The 14,199-nt window shown below is 49.5% G+C and overlaps 3 protein-coding genes across 3 annotated transcripts; 1 reads left to right on the forward strand and 2 right to left on the reverse strand.

Annotated features, from left to right (window-relative positions):
* Window positions 1–639: 639 nt before the first annotated feature.
* Window positions 640–2,871, reverse strand: BCR38DRAFT_446108 (serine carboxypeptidase). The gene is made up of 3 exons (XM_040861068.1): window positions 2,219–2,871; window positions 1,654–2,163; window positions 640–1,591 (listed from the first exon to the last, which is right to left on the reverse strand). The coding sequence occupies exons 1-3, from the start codon at window positions 2,488–2,490 to the stop codon at window positions 646–648; spliced, it is 1,728 nt and encodes a 575-aa protein (XP_040711968.1). The 5' UTR covers window positions 2,491–2,871; the 3' UTR covers window positions 640–645.
* Window positions 2,872–6,547: 3,676 nt separating this feature from the next.
* BCR38DRAFT_351637 (uncharacterized protein) lies at window positions 6,548–7,748 on the forward strand (the record flags this gene model as incomplete). Its single annotated transcript, XM_040856657.1, has 3 exons — window positions 6,548–6,657; window positions 6,721–6,894; window positions 7,022–7,748. 3 exons carry the CDS (start codon window positions 6,548–6,550, stop codon window positions 7,746–7,748), a joined length of 1,011 nt encoding a protein of 336 aa, XP_040711969.1.
* A 4,454-nt stretch (window positions 7,749–12,202) lies between these two features.
* On the reverse strand, window positions 12,203–13,791 carry BCR38DRAFT_446130 (major royal jelly protein-domain-containing protein). Its single transcript, XM_040861069.1, has one exon. The coding sequence runs from the start codon at window positions 13,689–13,691 to the stop codon at window positions 12,405–12,407; it is 1,287 nt and encodes a 428-aa protein (XP_040711970.1). The 5' UTR covers window positions 13,692–13,791; the 3' UTR covers window positions 12,203–12,404.
* Window positions 13,792–14,199: the final 408 nt, after the last annotated feature.

Genomic DNA, 14,199 nt, shown 5'->3' on the forward strand with positions numbered 1-14,199 from the left:
CTTAATCTACTCTACAACCCGTTCTTAACACATACGACCATAGGCTGCAGAGAACTCGGGATCCCGTCCGCTCTCCCATAGATAAGCTGCAAACCGCTAGATTAGTAGTTGGGTGGGTGACCACCAGCGAATCCCTGGTGTTGTATGTTTTTGCTATGCTTTTGCCCTCGGCCGTATGCTAGATATTATGAATATCCGTAGCTATTTTTGGTCTCGCTAGAGTCCTTATCCTCAGTCCTAACGTTATGTTTTGTGGTATAATTGATTTTAGCTGTACTTGGATGTCTTATCGCCCTTGTTCTAGGTGTTGCTATCCGAGCTCAAGGGAGGCTCTAGAGTCCTACATAAGCTTCACTAACACCATATCTTAACACATACGACCATAGGCTGCAGAGAATTCGGGATCCCGTCCGCTCTCCCATAGACAAGCTGCAAACCGCCAGATTAGTAGTTGGGTGGGTGACCACCAGCGAATCCCTGGTGTTGTATGTTTTGGTGCTTTGAGTCTTTTTGACTGTTATTTGCTTCTTTTCTTGCTCGTGATTGGTGATGCCTTGCTCTGAAGCTGTGCCCTGGGTATCCGCAGTGTGAGACTGTCTTCGGGTTTGATGTATCATTAATTATTACATAATATTCTATCACTCATTAGCCCCACTTCTGATAAGGATACGGCCTATACAGAATCTCCTGCGTGGGCCTATCGAATTTCGGCTTCTCCCACGCCTCACCCGGTCTATTCTTATCCGCATCATACGTCGCGTTCTCCGGCACCACTTTCCATTGCATCGTCGCATTGCCCTCGCGATACGTACTCCTCTCCGAACCTTTCGTCAAATAGCCATCTCCCATGACTTCCTCCTTCCCCGTTTCGAGATCCAATCCCCTAATGGCGCGGCCAAACAACTCGAGCGCCGCAAGGGGCTTGTAGAACGGTACCATGTGCCCACTCTCATAAATCCGTGTGAAACTGAACCTGCCCGCTTGCTTGACCTGCCCGTGCACCAGGCCATCGCTCGTGAGCAAGTCCGTGTATCCGGCCGATTCGAACCCAGCAGCCAGGATCTCTTCGGCAACAGCTTCGCCGCCCAGCCAATTGCAGTTGAAATCCGCATCACCAGCATAGATAGCCACCGTGGCATTGTGCGAAAGCAAGTACCGGATGTCTTCTACGGTATCTACGTCCCGCGCATCATCGCCCGTGTTCTGGAAGGCAGCCCACGCGGCGTCGTTGCTAGAGAAATTGGTGTACGCACCAATGGCCGCCTGCACTTCGGCCGTGTTAAGATAGTCGATATAGAACGAATACGGAAACGGGTCCGGGGTCAGTTCGCGCACGTCGTAGGGGTCTCGGCCAAGGAAGTTGGTGTAGAGATCCTCGACCTGGTTGGCGCAGAAGCTGTCAGCTTGGGAGCAGATGGCGTCAAGACCGCTAAGCTTGCAGTCTTTGAGCTGGTCGAGGCAGTGGCCTGGGCCGTAGAGGTTGGTGTAGAGGAGGGCTTCTTGGGCCGGGGTGAAGGGGCGGTAGTCGTAGGTGTTTCCAGGGGAGACGGTGAAGTTGTAGAAGGCTTGGTAGTGAACGATGGGGTCGAACCTGGTGCAGTTTAGTAGGCGGGTCAGAGTTAGGAGATTCGTGGGTTGAAAAGGGGTAATTACCAGCCATTGCCGACAAGTAATGTCTCGAGCTTGATTTGTTTTGTTCCTGGAATATCGAGAGCATTCTGGCGCTCGATGTAGGCGCTGAACACAGGGCCGTAGTGTCCACCATAACTCTCAGTCGCAAGGTTAAATCCGTTTCTCGAGTACTGCGGGAATGCACCCATAAATCCCTGCAATGTCTTCCAGAAGTTGGGCGCGGCGTTCAGCGTCGAGTTGGCCGTGAGCGTCAAGTTGGGATATGAATAAGTCCCACATGACGAGCGTTCGGAGACAAAGTCGGGACAGTGACTGTCCGGAAGCTCTATAATGTCGTCATTCAGCCTATAGCCCGGAACTGGCTTGGTGTAAGAGAACCCTACTTGGCTCGGCTGGTCAATGAAGAGCATGTTGCTGGCGTTGGTCCACGAGTACGGGTTGTTGTAGACACGACCGTAGTAGTCTATGCCGCAAGGTCCCAGTTCTTGGAATAGGCCGATCATGGAACTGGAGCCTGGGCCGCCATTTATCCTGCACCGCATCATTAGGGACGCATTTCGACGACAATCCGGTGAAGAGAACTTACCACACTGTCAACGGCGCCTCTGAAGGCTCCTCGTTCCGCGCCTCAAAAAACCACCAGAATATGTGTTGATCCTCCCCTACATCGGCGTATCCCGAAAAACTCTTCACCTCCGGATCCAGCTCGCAAATGCCGGCTGGGACCTCCTTGTACCGCACCGGAACACCAGCGTAGCCCGTCGTCTCGGTGAAGCCGTCGGGCGGCGAGACGAATTGCGCGGAGACATCGTTGTGTACTATCGCTCGGAGAAGGAGAAGACTGCACAACCAAATCATGATCAAATGTTGATATAGTTAAGAAATTAATACATTACTCAAAAGAACAGCAGACCAGATAAGGCATGTGCGTAAGTGCCGAGGAAACGTGGGGTTTGGAGCCTCAGTTCAAAAGCGCTGGGGACTCGCTATCCTCAATCTAAATCTCGGTGACGGAGATGCCACGCGGCGAGGGTTGTGGTTCCCTGTAGTAGATCGGGTGGCAGGCGGGTTTCAGCCGCCAAGATCTCGTTTAGGATAGACCTAAGCAGAATTTTGGGACCTGTCTTGACTCGTGTACGGCGCTTAGGGTCTCGTAGATTGGCTAATTTGCAGTTGGAATCATAGCAAAGCATGTTATATTGAAGCGGAATACTCCAATACTTTATGTAGAAAATCCCGACACGGGCTGACACAATCGCCTCTTGTTGGTCTGTGTGAACTGTCTGACCTGCGTAGAGCCTCTCCAATCTCGAAAACAGTGTCTTACTATGGCCGGGGGTAACGTACCCACCCACCTTTCTGGCCACCTGATCTGCCAGCTACAACAACCTTCGGCACAACAGATTATCGTCGGTATTGGCTATTATTATACAATGCCTCGATATTCAGAAAATTTCGATTCAAGGCGCTCTCAACGATATCAATCAAGGGATATCCCAGCGCCAGGCTTCCCTCCGATGGGGCGTTCCACGCTCTACCCTATAACTTCGTTACGCCCCAAACCACGTAAGAAGGTACGATTAGGGCCTAATGAACGATTTGGTAACATTGTACAGATTAAGGAAGCGATGGATCGAGCCCTTGAAGTAGAACGGCAACGAGACTAGGTACAACGTCGGAATCAGGTAATGCTGGACCCAGCTAAGGCGTCAGAATCTATCAGATCTATACCTCAGGAAGCCCTAGAGCACAGCTTTCTGTTAGAGCTGGTTGTACCTGAATAGCTATAATAGTACGTTGAATACACTGTTTCGAATACCTTCAATTGGATTGCAATATGTGGCCAGAATGGTGGGTGGCCGGAAAGGTGGGGTTGTACGTTATGGGCCAATCCCGGTCCCCATGTTGCGACCCCTGCCGGATTGTAGATCGTCCGATGTAATGAGTCGACAAGACGGCACTGATTGAGCATCGAGACGCTGGAAGCGTTGAGGCGTCATCCAATCTGGCCCCACTGCCAAAACCTGTAACAATGGCATCAAAATTAGTCAATGATCCACGCAGGCATTCAAAGCTTGATTGACCCAAATCAAGCATACTTGAAACTGGAGTTTTTTAACTCAAACCGGCACAGCCAGATCAAAGTTTTCCTTAGGGACGAGAGAAGTTGCTCTTCAGATCAACAACACCTGTGCTGGTCCACCAAAAGCAAGGCAAGATGGAGTTTCGTCGCTCCGGTGTGAGAATGTGGGCGTGGCGTTTGGACGATTGGCGGTCCCGCTGCATATCAAGCCGCAGTATTATGGATAGCACCTTGCGATTCAGTCGCAATCCCGCGGCAACACGGTGGGTTTCAACAATGCCGTTCCCGTGCTCTCATGCAATTCACAGCTCCATCGTCCATTCTCAGTCAGCCCCAACCTGGCAAGCCACACTGAGCGCGAACTCAGCAAGTAAGTTCTCCGGTATTGCTTACTCCTCTCTTTGCGCCCTCTATGCACTGTTCTGTTCCCTCTTCGTCCCCAAACTCTCAAATAGATAAAAGCGTGTTTGATCAAAACCTTTGGACGGATTATCGTGTTCTGGGGGTGATGGCCCGAAGTATTTTAGATTCGTCACAAAGGTTGCTTATCATTGTGTCTGTGAGAGATGCCCTTCATGCAAGTTAATTATAGTAGTTACACTTGCTCTACATCTGCAAAACAAAAGAGAACAACGGATTGTTTCAGACGAATGCATACTCAATTGAGTATTCTTCACCATCTAACTCGCCATGGCAGAGTCTCTGATCGCCGTCATGTGGTCCTTAACTCGGGTTGATTACGGCTAAGATCTCTCACCGATACCTCCGAGTAACCCGACTCGTGGAATGTGCCCCTAAGCGCCTCTACCATAACTCGACGGATCGTTTCATCGACCTGGCTAAATGCACTATGCGGAAAGACCGATTCATTTGACATTTTGTTGAAAAGAACTTCTTTCATGCTTTTTCGTCGCGTCCAGTTCCCCTGTGACTCGGTTTATCTTTTTCGTGGGCCATTGTTTCAGGTCCTAAACGTGAATCAAAATGATCAGGATCTGAACAGTAAAGATAGGGGCTCAAACTCGAGAGCAAGTTGTTAACTATGTTTAGCTCAAGCCTTAGGGATCTCATGTATTTTTCGAGAAGACAAAGAGAGCCAGACCGTTGAGACCGTTGCGACTTGCGATTAAGGTGCATCGATAACGCCGTGACACTTCTCATCTACAGCCCTATCCCGAAAGACCTGATCGGCCGAAAATCTTCCCCACACCTGTTCATTGCCCTATCATAACATCCTATAGGATTTTAGACTTTGAAATACCAAGCCACGCCGTAGTGTATATGAACTCATGCATACACGCGAATAAGCACAAGTGTCATGCCCGAGCAAATGAGGCAGGCCGCAAGCAATTCTTCTTGCTTATCATCCTCCATCAGACGAAGTTGGAAACGTCACCTAAAAATGTCATTGACACTGTCGCTAAGTGGCATCATATTCGGGCGCTCGATCTAGGAACTGCTAGTATACGGCATTACCCGGTGGTCCATCCCGTAGAATATATGCAATATTGAACGATAAAATGGCAATGCTTCATGAATAACAAACCTGAGTTAATTTATATCATGGTTCTTTGAGGACGCCACCGTCCCTAAGTACCTAATCTGAATTTCTCTCCCAATCACTCCTGAAGTCGAAGTTCTCATCTCTTTTATACTTGAGAGTAAGTATGACCCTTAAATCCTCCATAAGCTTAACTCTTCGCCAAGTGTATCCTCCGGCGTTCTCAACATTACAAAAGGAGATCACTATTGAGGAACATGCAAGCAAGCCACGGGTCAATCCAACCAACCTCACCATCCCCTTCCCTTGGGTTGATCAACCGGCCATGCACATTGGGTTGGGTTGACTGATTGTCAAGGTGGCTGCCATAACTAGCCGGAAATGAGATCATCGTCAACCTCGCCGGCGCCCTAACCTACTAGCATGCCGGCGCCGTCCATCGCAACCGAGCTGTTAGCCAAGCCATTGACCGCTATATGGTCATTTCCCGCGTTGTCGAGCTTGAAGTAGCTAATTTTATTCGGATTCCGTAGAATTCGGTGACTTGAGCGCCAGAGTACCGCCGAGATGATAGCTAAAGTTCCTACAGGGCTAGTAGGGGCCTCTAGCACGTGCAAATTACTAAAAATGGGGAGCCCTTAGGTTGGCAACCACTTGGCAACCAAGTCTCCAAATTGATATGCCTTCTCAACCAGGTTGATGAAATGGCTCATGACCTGTACCACACTTGAGCGCTCGCAAGAGAAGGCGGGCGCCATCAATAGTTCCCACTAGTTGCATTTATCACTTTCATGAACGCAACACCTATTCTGTATACCTACGGGAACTGTATCCCCGCGTTTCGACGTCTAATCCTTTTCCGTCGTCTTACGTGTAACCTAAGCTAGGGTTCTAGAATAAGTGATCTACGGTAGATTTGCCGACGTGGTCATGACAAGGGTTTCGTTCACATAGGACGCCTACGCTCATCTCTCGGCTGAATGCAATCTGGATAATTGGCCACCAAGATTCACCCGCTATATCATAACTTGCAACGATTTGACAATACTTTCATAGGACTGGGTCCTTGGAATATTTGACCCCTGCTATACGCCCTAGATTCCAGAAAGACCGCTATAGGACCGAGGACACATGACTTGGTACTGGTGGTCATGTCGGCACTTGGGATCTCCCAGTCTCGGGAGAACGGCATATGATACTTAGAGCGGTCTGATGATTATTTATTCTCTACACATGCCGCTCCGCTCATCGTCGACCTTGGCACGCTTTTCTACCTGTGACGAATCTGAATCCTAAGACGCAACTATCATCAGCTGCCAGTCAAGCCCAACATGCTTTGGAGACCACTTGTCCTAGCCGCGGCGGCCATCGCGCCTAGCGTCGATGCGGCTGCGACACTTCGGTTCTCGTGCTCGCAACTCGTTGTTGATCGTCTAGATCCGTAAGTCAACCTAGGACGGCTATTGATGAATAAATAGGGGCTGTGCTCACTATCTTCATCCAGACTGGTCAACCCCGGCATGAACCCCTCGCCCCATCTCCACCAAGTTGTTGGAGGAAATGCATTCAATACGACCATGGACCCTGCTGTACACGACCTCCCGACTACCGCGACGTGTACTTCTTGCACACCGGTTGAGGACTTTTCCAACTACTGGACTGCTACTTTATTCTTCCGGTATGTTGGCATATACTACTCTTCTCCATTATTTCTGCAACGCAGGGTTGAGCACTGGTCTTGAGACCAATTCCCAGGCAGGCTCTGATTATAAACAACGACAGTTTGCTGACTACGTTTCCACTAGTGCGCGCAACGGAACCTTCAAGCGCGTCAACACCTTTGGCAATGAACTTGGCTTCACGTCCGCCAAAGGCGGCCAAACTGTGTACTACCTCTCCTCAGGCAAAGTAACCGCCTTCAAGCCCGGCTTCCGCATGACCGTCGGCGACCCCACGTTCCGCACCGCGGCCCAGCTCAACGCAAAGTACAAGTACATGGACTTCACCTGCCTGGCGTCGTCCATGACGCGCGGTGGGCAAACCCTCAACTTCCCCACTTCGACCTGTGCCGCGGGCATCATGGTCAGCATCCGGTTTCCGACGTGCTGGGATGGGAAGAATACCGATAGTCCCGACCACCAGAGCCACGTCGCCTATCCGAATGGAAATGCCTGCCCGTCAACGCATCCTGTGGTCGTCCCTCAGGTGTTTTACGAGACCTACTGGGATACAAGGCCATTCAACGATAAGAACATCTGGCCCACCGACGGCTCTCAGCCTTTCGTTTGGTCATTTGGTGATAACACGGGTTATGGTATCCATGGCGATTATGTCTTTGGCTGGAAGGGCGATGCGCTGCAGAGGGCGATGGACAACAACTGCAACAGCGATCTTTTCGCTAACCAGATCAACTGCCCAACACTTCAGGTGCAGTCGCTAGATCAAGCGAATCAGTGTACCATCAAGCCAGAGGTCAATGAGAACCTGGACGGTTGGCTCACAGAACTTCCGGGTGGCATGCCAATCATGTAGATTGGAGCGCTGGGTCTGGGTTTGGCCGCGGGTTTGGGCAGAAGTTTAGATGTGTCAGAAGATCCGTTTTAATCACCAATTGAAGTAATTATGACTTAGTAGGCTCACACGAGATTCTCTCGTGGAAATCTCGTTTGTCTAATCAAGCCATGAACAGTGTTCCCGCCGTTAACCCTCTTTAGCCATGGCCGCGACCCGTATAACCGTGCCCTTAGTCTCCAAAGAAATTCAAGTCAATTCCAACTGGTTAACGGCCAAAGTGATGCATACAACATCTCCTAAGGCATCTGGCGGATAGGGCGAATTCAAGGTGCGATAGTTGGAGTCGATGGCGGGGCAGTGTGTGCAGACAATTCAGGAGCTCTTCTTTTGGTGGCTTGATGTTGTTAGGTAATTCTTTGCTTGAATCTCGAAGGGCTCAAGTTTAATTCTAGATATTTCCAGTTTTTGGTGTTTTCTCCTTCTATTCCTAGTTAGACATACAGGCTGCACATGCCAAATAAGATCTGCAACTAAAGTTGGTCTGGCCGGACCCCTGTGCCGACGAACAGCTTCCTTGCTGTGTTGATCGTTCCGTACTTGATTTGAGTACTCTTTGACTGGCACGTCACATTCAATGTCATGTCATCTCCAGGCATATCCATTACCGTCACATCCACCCAGACTACAATGATTAGGCCATAATCATGCTCCAATGGTAAGTTCCGATAGTATGCCAACTCTATGCTTCAATACACTACGTAGATGCGGTATTTGCCTTCAGTCGCGGCGAAGTTGGCGCAAAAGAAAATTAGAAGCTTGCTCTAGCGGTTGCCTAGAGACGTGACAAAAAAACAGAATCACTCATAGTCATTTGCCTGTCATTGTCCAACATGTTGAGCATTGTCTTTGGCTCCAGTGCAGAGTCCTGTGGATCACTCGGTAGATGCAAGATCGCTGAGACACAACCGAGAGTTCATGTCAGACATCCCTGAAAGATCCGTGTTCATGCACAGAAGGCTAACTATTTCAGTGCTGCAGGAACCTGACAGGCCCAATGTCATATTCCATCGGCTCCATTTCTTTACGTCATCCCTGCCCTCGAGCATGCGCTCCTGCGGTCGCCAATTGCAGTGGGATCTGTCTCACGGACACATACGGAAACATGATCAAGAACATCGGAAATTTCTCTACGAGAGTCATAAAGTCCCAGAGTGCTTGTAAGAAGCGATGCTTTCCATTCTAAAAGAGGAAAACGTCGACGACCTCGTACGCGCTCTACTTAACCATGCCTGACCCGCTTGGCCGCCCGACTCCAACGCACCTGGCTCCGGAGTACCTCTGGGCTATAACACCCCTCCCCCCCCCCTACTCACCGGGATCTTGTCTTGCTTATTCTTTGTCGCCACCCCTCCCCCATCACGCTTCGCCCTGGGCCACGACGGAATAATGAGCAGGGTTTACGAAGACCAGAGAGGTCTCTTCTACAGCCTACCTTCGCTGGCCGGCCGCTGTTAGCTCTGGGGCTGGTCATTGGTGATGGAATCTACGCGCTCGCCGGCCCAGAGCCCTGCTGGGGGCCTTTGTAGCCCTGCTTGCGCCACCTTGTCCTCAACTCCCTCCAAAGGGAAGAAGAAACGAGAACTAATTTATTTAAAAGCCGCCGCCGTCGTCGCCCTCTCGTCGCCTCTCGCCGTCCTAGTCCTCATATATCACCATTCGACACTTCCCTTTCCCCGTACTCATATATCACTCTCCAAAACTTCTCTCTCCCTTCCTTTCGTCTCGACTTATTCTACCTTACCATCGCTAACATGACGGTGGTGTCGTCTACCATGACGCGCCGCCACCTGACAGGTGGAGCGACCTTAGAAGCCGCCTCGTCCCGGCCCCGAAGCTGTATGCTCGATAGAATCAAAGCCAATCCCGGGAAACTAAGGGCCTAGGCCGAGAAATACTTCGAGACTATAAAGATAGGTGCGGCTGGGTGCTAGGGAAGGTGACTATGTGTAGGCTATCATGGAAGTTAATTCCAAGAAGTGAGATGTTTTATTAACTTCTATCTGCCGAGCTAAGTGTTACGCGTTTGGCCCCTTTTAAGAAGCTCAATCTCCGACAGTTATCCGATCGCTCGGCGGCTTCAGCCACACAGCTACACAGCTACACTATTCCTTATCCTTATAATTACTTCCCCTCCTAAAACTACTAGTCCCTAATAGTAACGTAGTCCACAAGCGAACGGGTCACCCAACCGCATGGGTCACGCCCATAGCAAAAAATAGAACTAAACTTCCTAACTTTACCATGCAACTAATTCTCGATGGATTCTGCTCAAAAAGAATCTCAATTCCTCCTTGCAACTCAGGCTATCAGAAATGACTTAACACTTAGTATCCGACGTGCTGCAACAATCTACAAAGTCTCGAATACTACTCTCCAGGCGCGTCTTCAAAAACGTCAATCACGTCGCAATATCGAAGCTAACGCTCGGAATTTAACAAAACTAGAATAAAATACTATTATTCAAAGGATAATTGAGCTAGATTCGCAAGCATTTCCTCCCCGGCTAAGTGCTGTTGAAGATATGGCAAACCGACTGCTACGCAACCGCGACGCGTTACGCGTCGGCAAGAACTGGGCCTCCAACTTCGTTAAGCGACAACCACAGCTCAAGACGGTATTTAGCCGTAAACACAACTATTCTCGGGCCTTATGCGAAGATCCAGAGCTTATTCAAGGCTGGTTTGACCTTGTGCGCAGTACAATTGCGAAATATGGGATCGCCGATACCGACATCTACAATTTCGACGAGACCGGCTTTATGATAGGTCAGATTACCGCATCGATGGTTATTACGAGCTCTGAAAGGAAAGGTAAGACTAAGCTAGCCCAGACTAGCAATCGGGAATAGGCTACGGTGATCCAGGGCGTCAATTCCCAAGGCTGGACGGTCCCGCCATACATCATTGTCAAGGGCCAATACCACCTCTCTTCCTGGTACGAAAACTACGCGTTGCCGAAGGACTGGAGGATCGCCGTGAGCCCAAATGGTTGGAATACGAACGAATTGACCGCAGATTAGCTAAAACACTTTGACAAATACACCAAAGGCCGGAAATCGGGTGTATATCGCCTTCTTATCCTGGACGGCCACGAAAGCCACCATTCCGACGCCTTTGAGCAATATTGCAAAGAGAACAAGATTATTACACTTTGTATGCCTGCCCACTCTTCTCATATCCTCCAGCCACTAGATGTGGCATGTTTTGCGCCGTTAAAAAAGGCCTACGGCTCGCAAATTGAGAAGCTTGTCCGAGCCCGGATTTCGCATATCACAAAGGAGGACTTTCTTCCGGCATTTTGCGACGCGTTCAAGAAGAGCCTGACCGAAAGCAATATTCGTGCAGGCTTTCAAGGGGCTGGGCTTGTGCCTTTAAGCCCAGATATTATTATTGAGAAGCTGGATGTGAAATTACAGACTCCAACGTCCTCCCGGCCCCCTACGCGGGAAACCCTTCCTTGGGCTTCTCGGACGCCAAACAACCCAACCGAGGCTACTTCGCAATCCGAATTTATTAAATATCGAATTTCCAGGCATCAAAATAGCTCCCCGACGTCAATTTACGATGCTATCGATCAGTTTTCGAAAGGAGCGCGGAGTATTATGCATAAGATGGCTTTACTCCAAGCTGAGGTCGCCGAACTTCGAGAGGCAAATGCTCTAATTAGCAAGCGGCGCAGGGCCAAAAAAACACGAGTACGGCTTGGAGGATCACTTAATTCACAAGGCGTACAAGATCTTCAAGATCAAAAGGACGTTGCGCAGCAAGTACAGCAGGAAATGCGTGGAAATAGCGCTGGATCAAATCGCGGCCAGCCACGGCAACGGCGCTGTGGCGTATGCGGGAAGACCGGGCATAATGCGCGAACCTGTCAGGTAGAGATAGAATTATCTGGTCAAGAGTATTCTGAGTAGTTTTAATTGATTTACGGCGTTGTGGTTGCGAAATCGTGTTGAATTCCATGTTTTGCTAGTTGGCGTGACCCGTTCGCTTGTGGACTACGTTAAGGGTTTTTGGGTGTTATTTTTCGTTTTTTTATATTCAGACGAATTATCTAAGCGTATTCTTAAGGGTATTCAAGACCCTGTGTATATAGTCACTCTCTTGAGAAAAGGATAGGAAATCAAGCGGCCTTTCCCACGGTAATCTGAATCAATTCTCTTTACTTGGAGAGGAATTTATTGTCTGACGTACCTGTTGAGGTGCTTTTGTTGCCCCTATAAATCTGATTGTGCCTGCTGAGGCCATTGTTCCCATCTATCACCTGTTGAGGTGATTGTTCAAGGACCTGTTGAGGTACTTGTTATTCTGATCGGAGCAAGAGAGCTTCGATCTTGTTATTCGTTGCTATCATCACAAAACCTTGAACCTGCGGGTGGCTTAACTGCCCGTCGTCAATATATATATATTGAACTTACTTATATGGGGTATCTAACCACTACGTATATTAACGTGTGATAGGAACAACCTTAAACGGCCTACAGACTAAACTTGTTCAAGATCTAGGAATATCGTCTGCTCATTTGCCACAGGCTTACTCTAGAGCGTAACTGGCACCAGTATCAGAGACTGAACCTATTTCATTTTGGATGTCAGTCGCTCGAAGCTAGATTTTTCAAGCAGCGGGCCCTCTCCCGATCCGAGTCCTGTAGCTCCTGAACGGCCCCTTTCTAGCATCCACATTATTATACTGTCTCGCAGGTGACAGTGCAAGTTGGTTCGTGCAAAAGTACAGCCATCCATCCATTATAGCAGCTGAATCGGCATGCTGAATCAACCCGCTCCGAACCAAGGTCTTGACCATGTAATTCTCCGTAGCCACTAAGCCCGATCCTCCGGGCGCAACGCCATTGACTTCTTCTCTCATTTCTGACTGCACGGTGTCCACATAGTAGATGGCGTTATGCTCAGAGGCCATGATGTAAACTCGCCCTCTATCATCAGCTGTGAAACCAGCTTGCTCCGAGCCCAACTGCCCCGGATCTTGCACTGCGTCCAGCATGTCCTTGTCCGAAATTGTATCATCGACCAAGGTGGACTGGAGAATGAAGTAGTATCGCCGAGAGGCAAGAACACCCCAGTACACGTTTCCAGAAGCCAGCGCAATGCCGTCTGATCCTGTTTTGGGAAATAACTTCGTCGTCCCATTCCAACCATAGAGAGGGCGGCCATTATACGAGCCTACGAAGTTACGATCTGCCCGTGTGACCGTAGTATTGAAAAGTCGTCTGCTTGCGCTGCCATCGTCGAGGTTAATGGTAATCAACGAACCCGCGGCCGATGCGTCCGTGATGAAGGCATATCCGTTGGTTCCAAGGGTGTTATTGATGCGCAGGTCGTTCGCGTTCATATTCTCGTATAAGAGGGACTCGGGGATGAAATATGTCCGGATCAACTCCCGAGTCGTGACATTGAAGGACATGACCTTGGTGCCAAACAGGACCGCACTACTCTGGCCTGGAGCTATGCCCGAGTCGATCACCCACATCTGGCCGAGAGAGTCGAGCACTACGTTCTGGACGTTGATGAAGCATTCCGAGATGTTCTGGCTTGGTGTGCAGTTCTGGATATCAGCAGATGGCCAGGGTTCTTCTTCTGTGAAGCTGGTCGCTAGAACGACGTTTTTGGGCGTTGGACCGGAGTTGCGGGGGTAGGTCAGGTAGACGTTCAGGGTTGAGTCCACTGCGAGTCCTGTTGGTGCTTGGATGCTCTCGTGGACGGCTTCCAGACCCGATCCGATGATGTCAAAATCTTGAGTGCATACACCGATGGTTGAATTTGGACCTCTGGTAGGCGTAGATGGGCAAGTGTCTGGGAAGCCGTGAAATGGGACTGGTGGGCAGAAGGTGTCGATTTGCGCAGCCACGGCTACGGCCAGTGAAAGAAGAAGGCCCAATGCCATGTTGTTTTTGCAGATTTTCTTTCAAGTTGATGAGCGATTCCTTTGGTTTTCAAGCAAGTCCAGCTTGTGCTTTTGCCCAGGTGAATAAAGGGTAGCAACAGTTTCTTACTAATTACCCTCGTATATCATGATGCAGGTCGGCACTCTAATGCATGTCGTGTAACCTGGGGTGATGCAGCTAATTCCATTAGTGCCTAAGGTAATTTCTAAAGATCTTCGATCTCAGACATCGAAATGTGCTGTTATTTACATGTTCTTGCGTACCGCTATCTGTTGATCCTAGCAGAATTAAGTGTGGCTGTGACTTAGTTATATAGAAAATGCATGTGTTAGCCCCCCTGGTGCAACCTTTCACATCCCATTCCTAATTATCCTTATCCGCGTACCAATCTGCATTCCTCTGTTTTATAGCCGCCTTCACCGTAGTCGCTAGGTTTGGAATTATGGGCCGCTTTTCACGATCGATCGCTAACAAGAAACATTAAGGATATATTAGTAACGTCCCACA

This window comes from Pseudomassariella vexata, assembly GCF_002105095.1.
Source record: "Pseudomassariella vexata strain CBS 129021 chromosome Unknown BCR38scaffold_14, whole genome shotgun sequence".
Classification (NCBI taxonomy): Eukaryota; Fungi; Ascomycota; class Sordariomycetes; order Amphisphaeriales; family Pseudomassariaceae; genus Pseudomassariella; species Pseudomassariella vexata.

Coding starts and splice junctions, on each gene's coding strand:
- BCR38DRAFT_446108 (XM_040861068.1), bottom strand. CDS start 2,490: ATGATTTGGTTGTGCAGTCTTCTCCTTCTCCGAGCGATAGTACACAAC. Junction 2,164..2,218: donor GAGGCGCCGTTGACAGTGTG/GTAAGTTCTCTT, acceptor GATGCGGTGCAG/GATAAATGGCGGCCCAGGCT. Junction 1,592..1,653: donor TTACTTGTCGGCAATGGCTG/GTAATTACCCCT, acceptor AAACTGCACCAG/GTTCGACCCCATCGTTCACT.
- BCR38DRAFT_446130 (XM_040861069.1), bottom strand. CDS start 13,691: ATGGCATTGGGCCTTCTTCTTTCACTGGCCGTAGCCGTGGCTGCGCAA.